Below are 15,418 nucleotides of genomic sequence, written 5' to 3'. Positions count from 1 at the left end.
TTAGAGGAAAAGTGCTTAGCCTTTCACCATAAGTAGAAAGTTATCTGTGGGTTTTCCATCTATGTCTTTTATCATATTGAGGAAGTTTCCTTTTATTCCTAGGATTGCTGGATTTTGTCAAATACCTTTCATGTATCAACTGAGATGATGGTGTGTTGTTGTTTTTTTCCTTCATTCTGTTAAGGGATTTTCTTATGTTGAACTCCATTACATTCCTGAAATAAATCCCACTTGATCATGTTGTATAATTCTTTTAAATATTGCATCTATGTTCATTAAAGATATTCAAGTAAATTTTCTTTTCCTTTGGTATCTTTATCTGGCTTTGGTATAAGGGTGATGTTGGCCTCATAGAATGAATTAAGGAGTATTATCTCTTTTTAATTTTGGGGAGATAGTTTGAGTGGGATTATTATTCTTGGAATAATTGGTAGAATGCACCTGTGAAGTCATCTGTTCCTGGGCTTTCCTTGCTTGGTGTGTGTGTGTGTGTAATTTTGATTACTGATTCAATCTCTTTACTAGTTTTTGTTTGTTGACATATTCTATTTCTTCTTTAGTCAATATGTAGTTTGTGTTTGTAAGAATTTGTTCAGTTCATCTAAGTTATATTATTTATTGGCCTCCAGTTGTTCATAAAATCCTCTAATAGCCCTTTTTATTTCTTGTTGGTCAAGAGTAATGTTCCTCTTTACATTTTTTTTCAGCACTTGTTTTTTTTTAATTAAAAATTTTCTTTTGAGGATACGTAGATCACAAAAAATGTTACATTAAAAAATATAAGAGGTCCCCATATACCCCACATCCCACCCCCCACTCCTCCCATCAACAACTTCTTTCATCATTGTGGCACATTCATTGCATTTGGTAAATACATTTTGGAGCACTGTTGTACTGCATGGATTGTAGTTTACATTGTAGTTTATACTCTCTCCCAATACTTTCAGTGGGTTATAGCAGGATATATAATGTCCAGCATCTATCTCTGCAATGTCATTTAGCAAAACTCCAAGTCCTGAAAATGCCCCCACATCACACCTCTTCTTCCCTCTTCCTGCCCTCAGCAACTACCATGGCTACTTTCTCCACATCAATGCTATAGTTTCTTCCATTACTAGTAACAATAGTTCTATAGTAAAATACCAGTAAGTCCATTCTAATTCATATTTTATTCCTTCATCCTGTGGACCCTGGGATGGTGATGTCCACTCCACCTTTATATCGGGATAGGGCTTAGATTCCACATGGCTGACGGATGTGATTCTCCTGCTTGGAGTTGTAGGATTTTCGTTATTTGTATCCTTTCTCTTTTTCTTCATCAGTGTAGCTGAAGTTTGTCAATTTTATTTATCTTTTCAAAGAAAAAGCACTTTTGGTTTTGTGATTCTCTTTATTGTTTTGTGTTCTTTATTTATCTCTGTCCTAATCATTGTTATTCCTTTCTTCTTCTCACTTTGGCTTTACTTTGCTCTTCTTTTACTAGTTCTTGAAGTTTTAAGATTAGGTCTCTGGTTTCAAATCTTTCTTCATTTTTAATGTAAGTATTTAGAGTTGTAAATTTCCTGATCAGCAGTCCTTTGCTGTATCCCACAAATTTTGGTATGTTGTGCTTTCATTTCCATTTGCCTTGAGGTAGTTCCTAATATCCCTTGTGTTGTCCCTTTTACCCATTTGTTGTTGAATTTCCATTGTTTAATTTCCACATATTTGAGAATTTTCCATTTCTTCTGTTGATTTCTAGCTCTGGATTTCTAGCATCCATTATGGATGAAAAATGTCTTGTAAGATTTCTATATTTTTGAGTTTATTGAGTCTTCTTTTGTGAACCAAGATATGATCTATCCTGGAAAATGATCTGTGTGCATACAAGAAGAATGTATATTCTCTTGTTGTTGGGTGAAGTGGTTTATATGTGTCTGTTAGGGATAGTTGGTTTAGAGTATCATTCAAGTCTTCTATTTCCTTACTGATCTTCTGTCTAGAAGTTCTACCCATTATTTTTAAGTGGTGCATGCCTCCTACTATTAATGGATAAACATCAATTTCTCCCTTCAAAAAGGGACCCAGAGGTCTCTTATGCTAATTTTGTTTTTTATCATTCTATTGTCTTTCTGCTTCTCAGCCAAGCACATTTCAACTCTCTTCAAGTTCACTGATTTTTTTCTTCTTCCAGATTCTTCAATCTATTGCTGAAAACTTCCTGGGGATTTTTCATTTCAGTTACTGTGGTTTTCAACTCCAGTCATTCTGCTTGGTTCCTTTTTAAAATTTCTCTCTCTTTATTGAGATTCTCATATTGTTCATTTATTATTTTCCTGATATATTTTAGTTCTTTCTCTATTTTCCTTCATCTTCTTTTTAAATGTCTTTGCCCTGCATGTCCATAGTCTGGCTTTCTTTGTTGATGTTTTCTGGATTTTTTCCCTTTTCCTTTGGATGTTGTTTTATTTTGCCAAAGGGCTGCTGATGCAAAGTACCAGAAATGGTTTAGCTTTTATAAAGGGGATTTATTTGAAGTAAAAGCTTACAGTTCTAAGGTTGTTCTCACCAAAGCCAGCTGCCATGTGTTGAAGCAAGATGGCCACTGATCTCTTCGAAGGTTTGAGCTCAGTTCAGGGCAGCCAGGCAGAAGACTTCTCTCTTTCCAGGCCTCTTATATCAGTCTTAGCTGTTTCACCTTCTTCCCAAGTTCAGCTGTAAGCTATAAGACAGCAGGACTTGTCTCCTTTTAAACTACTCCATGGGTTCGGCCTCTTGGGGCTTTGCGCTTAGGTAATCCTCTCATTCTCTCTTACATGGAAGGATCAAATATGGTGGCTTTCTTTTCCTGTGTCTGTCTCTGTGTTTCTCTTACTGTGTCTCCATTTTTATCAGAATCAGCAAGAGGGTGGAGACTCAACAAATCACACCCCACTGATGTAGTCCAATCAAAAGCCCAAAAGTGATCTTATCAAGTAATCTAATCAAAATCCCTTCAACTGAATTTAATGCAAATGGTATCACACCACAGGAATAGATTAGTTTAAAAACAATCTTTCTCTTTTTGGGATTCACAAAAGTGAACTGCCACATATCAACTATCATTTCCTGTTTCTTTGTCTGTCTTATAATCTTTTGTTATACAGTGTACATTTTAATGTTTTAAAAATTTAACTTTGGGATTTATTCCCTGAGATGTCTGTTTTTTTAATTTATATTCAGCTTGTGATATGATAGGTTTTCTTGAGTGTCAGGAGCTAAAAAACAAGCAAACCTAAGCAAAAACTTCTTTCACTATGCTTGCAAATTGACTTTGCTTTGGTAGTGCTCTCCATCAGAATTCATCCCTCCTATCTGTAAAGTCAGCCCAAGTAGAATGCAAAGTGCTAGGCTCCACCTGCCTTTTCTGGGCTCATGTCTTGTCCTGGGCTTGTGCTTGCTAGGAGTCTTATGAGTCCCCTTGTTTACAGGAGTTTGAATGCCTCCTCTACTTTCTGTTAAATAGAACTTCTCCATTTCCCGGGTGTTCTACTGCAGGACTTAAAGAGTCTAAGCTTTTGCTCCAGGTTGTCTGCTTCAATTGTTTCTCATACTATTTTCATCCTCTTAAGCTGCTTTTGCTTGAAGGGAAATTCTGGGACAGGATCATGCAAGAGAGGAATTTCCCAAGTCACTCTTTCCCAGCCAGAAAAAGGCCAGGGCGGGAGGACCAGCCAGCTCTAAACCACCCAGGGAATGGGAAGAGTGAAAGGCCAGAAATGACACCCAGAGCATTTCCACACCTCCCCAAAATTGCACTTTCTTCCTCAGCACCTGCTGAGAAAATGCAGGCTTCAACTGCCCTTTGCAGCTCTCAGGAAGCATACTGTCTTTAAGTCTTCTCCACTGCCTTTGTCTAGGGCAGGTTAGAACAATGTCTGCCCTCAGAGCTGCACCCCCAAGGTTCTGAAGTAGCTAACCAGTGATCCACTATCAGAACACCCTCCTCGCACACACACTCTGTTCCCCACCCCACTCCCTGATACTGGGTTACTGAATTTTTGTGTCGCTTTCTGGCACGGTGAACTACTCCAGGGATCAGATCCCACTGCTGCCTACTGCAGGAGTGGGGAATGGGGCAGGGTAATTGCCACATGGATGGAACAATTTACTGGTATTTACCATAATTTACTAGCCTTTTCTTCCCAGTCTTCCCTAGATGCTGTATAATGTTCTATTGGACTCCAGAGTTTTGAAATAGTTGATTCCGACTATTCCTGCCTGTTTAATAGTAGTTTTGGTGGAGTGACTGAGTACTAGAGCTTCCTACTCCACCATCTTCCCACAATTCCACCTCAATATGCTCTTTATGATGTTAGGAATATTGGAAGTAGATTCACTTCAAGTTCTGGTTCCTACACACTACCCTGGTTAACCCAACATTTGGATACATTTGTGAATTATTTAAAATGTGGATTTTCAAAATATGTATGCATTTTGGTACCTAGAGATTACATCTATGAAAAGAAATGAAAATATGAAAATGTTTCCATTTTAGTCATATTTGTCACTATTTAGCTTGTGAATATTGATCAGTGAAGTCTTAAAATTTGAAACATATGTCTTAATATTATAAAATCATAGATCTGGAAAGGATATGAAAGTTCAAATAGTCATTCTCTCTTCCAGAGGGCAAAAGCACATAAGCCACTGTAGGAAAAAAATATCTTTCGAATTTAAAAGAACTCTAAGAGATTCCACAACTATCCTAAGTTTGCCATTGTGGAGTGAAAAATTTCTACCAAGAAAGTCAACTTTGTAGTCAATCTAAATCCTACAAGTTATTAGAATCTACTTCATCCTCTCTATGTCTTTAATATCTTATTTTTAAGGGTTATATTTACTCAGCAAGAAAGTCATGCGTTTTAATAGGCTAGAGCAAAGATATCCTAAACAAGATACATGCAGAAGTAGACTATACATACAGATGCTACACTTAACACTTTCCCCCTTCCTTGAATCTCACACAGCTATCGGTTTTTTTTCTTTTTCTTTTTTAATTATCTTTTTAAAAGTTTTTAGACACCCTCAATATGAGTTCAGAGAAGATTTAGGAAGTTAGGATTCATTTTTGGATGAAAGTTAGGGAGATAGGACAAATAGAATCTTCAATGGTTACAAGTTCTCTAAGAAACATAAAGGGAAATGTAACAACATTTTGACAGTGATTTTAATAAGTAAAATTTATACTTATTTGAGTGTTCATCAGATCTCAGGATCCATATTTGGATCCAATACCAGGTGCCTCATAAGTGAAATTAAAAGGTATCGTTCATTAGGGCATTTAACATTGATTTACTCTATCCAATTTTTATTATTTATCTTCCTAAGCATGAACCATGTTTTAATTCCAAGTAGTTTAGCAGGAACCAAGTCAGGATTTATTCATTACATTTTACTTTGAAATGTGTAGAATGACATCACACATATTAACCAAACTGACTCCAAATGTACTTGTCAAATAAAAATAACTACATTTCAGTATCACCACTTGAAAGGCCGGTATTACTACACAACAAATTAGTGAATAAGTAAATCTTGAATAAGCCATATGCCATGGAAAACTCACCAGAAGTTTCATCTACTCTCTCATCGACTATGTGGTCCTTCTGATGAACCCATTCACTATTGCACTTGAAATAGATCTGGGTAGCAGGACTGGCTTTACAATACAGGTTCACAGGTTTATTCTTCACGATATAAGCTTCTTCAGGCTCAATAAGGAAATGTGGCAGAGGCTCAGGTGGATCAGATGGAAAAGTTTCTGGGAGCTCATGAAAAAAGTCATCATCTAGTAAAACAAGAAGAAAGTAGAAAATGGTTAAAATATTGTGGCAATATGCCTTTTACTTGCTCATAAATGAGCCAATTAAGTGATCTGAGTGCCTGCTAGAAATTTAGTTTAAATTCATGATCCCAATTAAGGATTGGGAATTATTATTCTCATTTTCACACATAGCAAAACTGAATGTGAGGGAGGATAAATATCTTGCCTTGAGCAAACAGTTAGTAAATAGCAAAACTAGGATTAGAATCCAGGTTTGTCTCCTCAAAAACTGTGATCTTTCTAATATATTACTATACTTCTCAGCAATAACACTATCTTGAGAGCTGACAAAAGAAAAAGCAACTAAATTAGGAAAATTTGTTTGAAAGTCATAGGCTCACAGATAAACCTTAAATCCTTTGCAAGGAAGGAGCTGAGTAGGAACACCAGAAACATGAGTTAAGTAACTGTAAAGTACAATTCAAATCTATTGTTATTTTCAAAAGATGCCACTACATGAAATATCCATCCATTCATTCAATAGACCAAAATATTTATTGAGCTCAAAATAAGTAGTGGGGCTATAGATGATAACATCAAGTCAGTCAGTACTAGAGTGAAGCGTAAAGTCTACCAAAGCTGTTTAGTCAGTTTGTAACTATACTGCAAATGTTGTATGGTGTATGACAAGTAAAACTTATTCTCCTTAGAATACTACTGAGTGTTACCATGTAGGACAATAGTTTCATTTTGTGCAGCCCTAAAAATGATCAAACATTGCTCTCACCCTGCTCTTCCAATGTCATTGAATAAACAAAACCTAAAATCCAGTTGAGATATTTTCACATTTTTGAGGTATGTTTTTCTTTAACTTTTGGTTCTGCATGATTCCAAATTTAAAAATACATTTGACAAATCCTACTATCATGTTTTACAAAAGTCAAGGTAATAAGACTCTCTCTAACACCATTAATAAATTAAGCCTGATAATTCTGTTCCAATGAGGGACAGATGAGAATTGAACTATTATTAAATTTCTAAATTGACGAAGCATCCTAGGCTAATATGTAAAGTTAAAACTCGAAGGTCAACATTAAAAAATTTAAAAGGTAAGTGGACTTGGCCCAAAGGATAGGACATCCACCTACCACATGGGAAGTCCTTGGTTCAAACCCGGGGCCTCCTTGACCTGTGTGGAGCTGGCCCATGTGCAGTGCTGATGCATGCAAGGAGTGCCCTGCCATGCAGGAGTATCCCCCGCGTAGGGGAGCCCCACGCGCAATGAGTGCACCCCGTAAGGAGAACTGCCCAGTGTAAAAGAAAGTGCAGCCTGCCCAAGAATGGTGTCGCACACATGGAGAGCTGACACAACAAGGTGACACAACAAAAAGAAACAGATTCCCGGTGCCGCTGATAAGGATAGAGGCAGTCATAGAAGAACACACAGAGAATGGACACAGAGAGCAGGCAACGGGGGAGGGGAGGGAAAGGAGAGAGAAATAAATAAAAAATAAATCTTTTAAAAAAAATTTAAAAGCACTTATATTCTGTAGCAGACACAGGATATGGGAATGATAGTTAAAGACTGATTGCTCAGAAGTCACCCATTCATCTGTTGCCCTGTCTTGGGGGAAAGGCATTCTTGAAGTGGACATCTGTTCACTAAGGAACCTGGTCTAAGACTTTTTTCATCTAGGTCGTGAAATAGCTATCAAATAGTAATATTTCTGGTCTCTGCCAATCTGCTTTGCAGTAAAAATTGGCTTCACCTACACCTCAGACAAAAGCAGCTTTCAAAGCTGCTCCACACTGTAAATTCCTCACACTAGAACCTAAATGATGTTCCCTGTAGCTAGCTTTTTTTCTTATATTACCTCTTTAATTTGTTTTCTTCTGGCAGGGCATCATTTCTATGTTCAACATTTTTCCATGTTGAACATCAGGGACCCAAACTGTCAGCTGACTAAAAAAAACCTTGTTTCCATCAATTTCAGTTTCTTTAGCCGATATACAAGAAAATTCAAGACTGCTTAAATAGACATAGCTCAAAAGGCAGAGGGATGGGGAACTGAGTTATCGACAAATCCATCAGCACAAAGCCGATGTCTTGAAGGCCTTACCAATCTATCTTGTTTTCTTGTGAAGCACTTACTGTTCTATACAGTGATGGACAGTGCTGATGATCAATAAAACTCCACAAAATATCAGACTCAAAATCCTGTAGAAGGTTAGCTATTGTTTTTAATTTTTATTAATAATGAAGGCCAAGCAGCAACCAGATTGTTTTACTATTGCTGTATGTTGGTACACACAAAAAAATATGTATGTATTTCATGACTGTATCTATTTTATTTGCCTTTTTTTAAATAGAGAAGTTGTACATTTACTGAAAAATCATGCAGAAAATAGAGTTCCCATAATGCCCCCCCTTATTAACACCTTGCCTGAATATAGTACATTTGTTATAATTGATGAAAGAATATAATTATAATTATACTATTAACTCTAGTCCAAGTTTTATTTAAGTATGTGGAGTGAAAAAAGTCTTTCTTTCAGCCATGGTTTTAGAAAGTTAGATTTGTTCCTTTATAAGGAACAATGATGGCAAGATACCAGATAACTGCATATTGCCTTGAGTCTTAGTTTGCCACAGGGCTGCCAATGTAAAGTATCAGAAATGGTTTGGCTTTTATAATAGGGGTTTTACTTAGGGTAAAAGCTTACAGTTTCAAGGTCATAAAATGTCCAAATCAAAGCACCAGCAGAGATGCCTTCTCACCAAAGTCCGCTACTAGTGATCCTGGTGTTCTTCTATGTGTCAAGGATGGTGACTGATCTCTGCTGAGACTCCTGCCTTCCCCTCCAGAATCTACCATCTCTAGGAGTTCAGCTGTGGGTAATCAGGCAAATGGCTTATCCCTTTCTGGGCCTCTTCTCTCAGTCTCTTCAGCCTTGGGCTGCTCCATGATCCCAGTCTTTTGGTGGCTTTGCCCCTCACACTTGGCTGCACAAAAATCCTTGAGTCCTCTCATGGCCAGGTCAAATAGGTAGAGTTACCTCTTCTGTGTCTCATCCTTCTCTCTATGTCTCCATTTATATAGACTCCAGTAAGAGGGTGGAGACCCAGCCTTGAGTCATGCTCACTGGCCCAGCCTGTTCAAAAGCAATCTAATCAAGTGATCTAATCAAGGTCCCTTAACCAAATTTAATGCAGTCCAAGGGACTCACACCCATAGGAATGGATTAGTTCAAAAACATAATCTTTTTTAATTCACCAAATTCAAACTGTTGCACCTCACCTTATTCAACAATGTAACAGAAGTACTATACTTTTATACCTCAAAGACAGTTTACAGAAAGACACTAAAACCTGATTATTATTCTGTTTTGTCAAAGGATGTATCTTTGCTTTCTTCTGGTTATTTAATTGTAACTAGTAGGAAGATTAATAGAAGTTGGGATTAATAGAAGTCACACATATTTTTTCATATCAAAGGGACTATTTTAAGTGCTGGAGAAAAATACAAAATGTTGTAATGTTTTAATAATGTGTTTAGAAAATGTATGGATAAAGTAATTTTAAAATTTTATGATTTATAACTGAATTTGAATTATAAGTAAAGAGAAATAAATTTATGTCCTAGTTTGAAGATTTAAAACAGTCTTTGATTTTTCAAGGTGTTGGGAATGACATTATTATTATTATTTTTCTTTTGTAAGAAAATTTTCAAGACTCTCAGTCAGCAATATATGTATAATGGGAAAGATACATAAAAATGCAAGTAGGCTCATGGCTATTGTGAAATTCTTACCTTCTCTACTTGTGGTAGATGGGCTAGCTACCATGCCCCACCAAGGAAGTCGTCTGAGTTAAAAACTCTCCTGCCATCATGCTAAGCATGCTAGGAGAATGTTAACTGATCCTTGCTCTATACAAAAATAGCAAGTGTTGGCATTAATATCCAGATACTGTGGTATTTTAGAAATTGTCTTTTTATGAAATTTTATATTACAAATTTTCTTTTATAAAATAAATTTTGAAAATAAAACAAGCAAGCCAATTCTTTCCAAACCAAAATAATAAAGAGAAACTTTTGAATATTTAAATATCCAGGATGCCCACATTTGTATGTATTTAATAAGAAAACAACTATCACCTGAAAATAACATTTACTCTACATAAACATTCAGCTTCTCCAAGCTCTGCCTTTGCCTCCTTTCAGTTTTAGCCATTGGCTTAATGCAACTATCACCCATATCCAGGGAACAAGAAATATATAACAAATGTTTAACACTAGAATGAGAACTTTAAAATCAGGGACTATGTCATTTTCATTCTTCTATTCCCGAAGTCTAGCATAGTGCCAGGTAGGAGGTACATAAAATTTTTATAAAAACATGAATCTTATACTGAAGAAAACTTTGTTCTTTCCTAAAAGATTCATAAAGTATTTTAGAGTTCATGGTACCTCAAGTTCATTTACAGGTATAAAATATAAAAGACTGTACTACAAACTGGACTAACTACTAAATTTGTGAAACCCATTTCACAGGGAAAATCTAGGGCCCCTCATTAAAAAATTATTTAGAATTCTGAGATAATGACATTAAAACATTAAGCCAAGTGTGAGTCCTGTGTGACTGCCCAGATTACATACCCATGAAGCCTGCCCTGTCTACAAATGGCAGTTAACTGAGAGTCCCACTTCATGGAAAGTCTGAGTAATGGAATGACATCTTTATGAGGGGTTATTTATTTTGGAACTTATTTTGCATTTTCCAAAATTTTATGGTGATTAGATGTTTTCTAGAGGAAGATGTGGTTTATTCAGCCTGAGAAACTTAGGCTCCAATCAACTCCCTTAAGCAAGTGTGTTTGCAGTGGTGTGCAAGTGAAAGGATGTGATTATATTTGTTCATGGCCTTCCTTTTGGATGTACTCCAGGTTTCCTCCATGGACTTCACCCAAAACAAATAAAATCCCTGCCACATAGAGGTTAACTCTTTCATTGCACTAGAGGACTGTTTCATATGTAGGGATAAGAAAGTATGAGGTTCCACCTTGGTCTGGTGGACTATTTACCAAGATCAGCTTCAAGCATGCAATTCATTTTACCACACAAATAAACTAGTTTTCTGATACTATTAAATTCATGCTGGAAACTTGAAGCAATAAAAGAATCCCTCCTCTTTCTATTTTACTTCTTAATATATCTGAAGCAGTTTTCTGAAGTCTTTGAACTCAGTATGTGAATGGTAATTTCAGACTGTGAATTTATTTCTGGTAACGTGTCATAGTTATACTAAATTATTATATTTTGTATATATGCAGACCCCAGCAGCTGATAATGTTTGAATTATCCTATTTGGGCAACAGAACTTGATTAATTAAGTTGCTAAGTAAGTTTTCCACATGTAGTTTATTCAAAATAACAAAGCAAAATTTCCCAACTTGCTTTTATTTTCTACATTGAATTCAACATTTACTTAGAGCTAGATTTGCCTTTATGATTTCGATATAACATTATTGCCCATTTTACCCTCTTTTAACACTTGACTTAATTTTCTGCTTTCTGCCATTACTCAGTAATGAAATTCTAACAGTAGTGCTTCTACATGATATCTTGATATGTAAATCTCTGCATTTCTTTCCCCAAAGTAAACACACTTTTTCTGTTAGCTCATATAGCCTCTTTTCTTTTTCATTCATATACAAGAAGGGTAAGCTCTGTACCATGTATTATTTTTATAGACTTTCATTCTGCCTAATTCTTGACAGAAAAATATTATACTATGAACATCAATCTAGGAAGTTTTAGGTTGCTGGTTTTATTGCTATATATCAAGCTTTAATTTTCATCAATTTAATACATAAGTTTCTAAATTTCTGAATCATAAGACTTAAACTATTATTGCTTATATCATAAAATATAGGACCATTATCTCTTTGTCTGAGACCTGAAGCGTATTCCTCTGAAATGGAATTTACTTCCAAATGATTCAAGAGCAATTTAAAATGAATGACTGCAAAGCTAATTTTATCTGCATTTGGCTACCCATCCATCAGAGAGATAATTCATGATGTATTGCAACAAAAGAGAGCTGGAATTAACTATTTGAATGAGACTCCAGCTTTTTAATATTATTTTCATTAAAATATCCATTGGAAGACAATGATTAGTCTTTTTTAAAAGCAACCTATTAATGGATTCATCATTTACATTTAAGGAGTTAGATATATAATAGCTTAAATGTACTTCACAATTTGGAGGTATTGAATAATTTTTAACAACAAAAGAAAAAACCTTTTTATTTTTGTTTCTTTTAAAGAAATACTTGTCAAATCATGTCCATATGTTATTAATAGTGGTATAAAGTTAACATACTTTTTGACAGGCGTTTACTTCTAAAATAGAGGCATCTCCTTCTGCTTCTATTAACCTTCATGATCTCTGGCTTTTACTAATATAAAACTCTTCTAAATGGTTTCTTCCCTGCAGTCTCTACTGCTATGCAGTCTGTACTGTAGTCTTAGAAGTTTTTAAAAACACATTCACACCCTTTTTCAAATAATTTAATAAATGCAAAGTAAAATAAGATGTTTCTTTTTGCTTATCAGATTAGCTAAAAAGTATTGAAATAATTTATGAAGAAATGAAGAAATGTGCACTTGCATATATTCATGGGAGTAAAAATTGGTATAATATTAGAGAAAACTTGTCAGTTTGAATAGTATGCATTCCTCCAAACAGGTAATCCTATTCTTGGAATACATGTTATAGACCTAATAGTGTCATTAAATAAATTAATATAAAATTTAAAAATTATTTTATATATATATTACACAAAGATGTTCACTGCAGCATTAATTTTAAAAATTGAGAACAACCAAAATAACCATCAATAAGGGGATGAATAAATAATTTATAGCATATCCAATCCAAGAGAACAATGTTTGGCCAATTAAAATGAGGAAAATTTCTAAGTGTTAATCAGGAATGATATTCATTGTTCACTAAATGGATAAAACCCATTTCTGGTCAATCTGTATAGTATTACACCATTGTTTGTTAGACAGAAAAAAGAAAAAACACATGATGTCTGTGTGTATGTGTGTGTATGTTGATGGCTCTATCAATATATCATAAGAAAAAGCCTAGAAGCCGAAGCATTAAGTCATTATTTCTGAGGAAACAAGTTGGAAGACTGTAGGGGGGACTTACTTTCACTTGATGCAGGATTTTTATATGCTAGGATTGTGGATGATTTTAAATTTTTTCTGTGTTTTTTGAGTTTTTATTCAAATTAGGAGCTAGAGAAATTGAATAATCCCATGTGCAACCTGTTGCTTTAGGTTAAATAACTACCAAAGGTTTCTTCATTAAATTAAAACTTCCAAAAACAATGATACTGACTTCACAAAGCAGGGGTTCTTAACCTTTTTTGTTCCATGGACCCCTTTGCCAATCAGGTGAAAACCATGGCTCCCTTACTAAGCCCACACTGTACTGTGCATTGCTTAATAAATATATCACCCCAGTACCAACATGTCCCCACAAGTATAACGTTTTTTGAATTTTAATTCAAGCTCATGGACCCCTAGTTAAGAACGCCTAATATAACACTTTTCTTGATATCTCCATGAATTTGCACACTGTCTTTGCACAGTCTTTGCACACTGGCAAAAATAAAACATTTATTTCCTTCTGCCAGGCTACATCTCATTTTTCTCTATTGTCCATTGCCTTAAATTCCTCATCTATGTGACCTCTGGGTTTGAACTAACATAGTTTATTACGTATCTCACATTTTGTTCAAAAATGAATATTTGTTGATCACCTTCTACATGCTAGCGTTGTTCATCTGTTGTGACTGAAGCTACACTTTATCTTTCAATGAAGTCTTTTTACCTATAAAAAGAAATTGAGATAGAAGCTAGTAAATGTATGGTAGTCAAATTTATAATGAAAAATAGAGTCTCTTAATCTGGTTACTTAAGTAATATGTTTATAATTGATTTATAATTCATTAATACTTGAGGTTTGTTATAAGGTGCTTAATTTTAGGATGTATGAAAGATTAGCTAATATGTGTAGAGATTTACATAGAGAAGAAAGGACAAGTTTTACCACTTTTAACTCCCTATTAATGGTTAAAGTTATAAATTCTGTACTACTATTGTGAACTTCAGGAATCTGAAAAATAAAAAGTGATTGCTCAGAGGAATATTACAAAAATTAAACAATGACTGATTAGTAAAACAACATAAATGTAATGATAACCCTTACTAATAAGAATGATTTATGAAAATAAAGAATATAAAAATTTGCAACTTCAGTATTACAATATAGTCACATGACACATGCTCATCTCTTTCCTGGAAAACTCTCTGCTGGTCACTTTTATGTGTCAGCTTGGCTAGGCTATAGTACCCAGTTATTTACTCAAAGATGAATCTAGGTGTTGCTGTGAAGGTATGTTTTGTAGATGGGATTAATGTCCATAATGAGCTGTCTTTAAAGGAGATTAATTTAGGCAATCGGGGTGGTTCTGATTCAAACAGTTGAAAGACCTTAAGAGCAGAGCTGAGGCTTCCTAGAGCAAAACCAGATTAGTGTTTGACTGATAACTGAGGATTGTATTCAGGTTGACACATAAAACTGACCATTGCACTCTTTCTACAACTCCATCCCCACCCTCTTTCGTAACACTTATTCATTCTTCAGATAGTAATTTAAACATTCCTTCCTCTGACTGCCTTCCCCCTCCTTATCCTGGTCATATGTCCCTGCTGTCATTGCCCATCACACTCTGCTCTCCTTGTTTAAAACTTTCCCCCCACTAGATGGTAAATTCTAAGGATTAGGGACAGTGTTATCTTATTCAGCTCTGTCTAACCAAAGTCTGGTCCAGTAGTATGGACATCAGATTATCTTTTTCTTTCAATTTAAATTGTTATTCCTAAAGAAGTTCTATTAGAAATATAGGAATTTCCCTAGTAACAGAAATCATGGCACTTCGGAAGAAATCCTGGCATAAAATACAATAAAAATATGCATATTAAAAAGGTATTTCTTTGATGTTTATAAGGATGCAGTTCTCACATTAAAATACAACAACATACATATATGCCTTCTATGTAAGTATTAATGACATATATACTGAGGTATACTCAGCCTTGTCTAAATGTATTCTCTCACTAAATAAAATATTTTGAGAGTGGGAAATAATGATACATCTAATTACAGTGCCATGATCTCAATCCTCAGCCTCTTCAACCTCTTGTCCTCATCTGACACCTGACTTCATTGCACTACTCCCTCCATTTTGAAACTTCTTCCTCTCTTGGGGACTGTGCATTAGCACTATATCGCTTCCCTTCCTATCTCTTTGACCTTTCTCTTTCTTCTTGGCTGTCTGAATATAGTCAGATACTTACTAAGCTTCTCTCTCCTTTAGTCACTCCCTTGGGCATCTCATCCACAACACTGGCTTCAATTATCAGATCATGTCACATACACAACATTCCACCCCACCTGCTTGTCTCTTAAAACCCTTTAGTTCCTTTGCATTGACTAAGAATGAAATCAAACTCTTTATTGAGCACCTACCTGATTTAGTTGCTGCCTGCTG

The 15,418-nt window shown here is 35.2% G+C and overlaps 1 protein-coding gene across 2 annotated transcripts in view; it reads right to left on the bottom strand.

The window, feature by feature from the left end:
• Positions 1-15,418, bottom strand: part of UNC5C (unc-5 netrin receptor C) — a 406,424-nt gene that overhangs the window by 181,875 nt on the left and 209,131 nt on the right. For both annotated transcript variants that reach the window (XM_058295247.2, XM_058295243.2), the window contains exon 2: positions 5,588-5,809. In XM_058295247.2, the coding sequence (XP_058151230.1) occupies positions 5,588-5,809 (222 nt within the window). The remainder of the gene's footprint in view (positions 1-5,587; positions 5,810-15,418) is intronic.

Source organism: Dasypus novemcinctus, chromosome 1 (assembly GCF_030445035.2).
Source record: "Dasypus novemcinctus isolate mDasNov1 chromosome 1, mDasNov1.1.hap2, whole genome shotgun sequence".
In the NCBI taxonomy this organism is placed as follows: Eukaryota; Metazoa; Chordata; class Mammalia; order Cingulata; family Dasypodidae; genus Dasypus; species Dasypus novemcinctus.
This window is presented reverse-complemented; position numbering and strand designations above follow the sequence as displayed.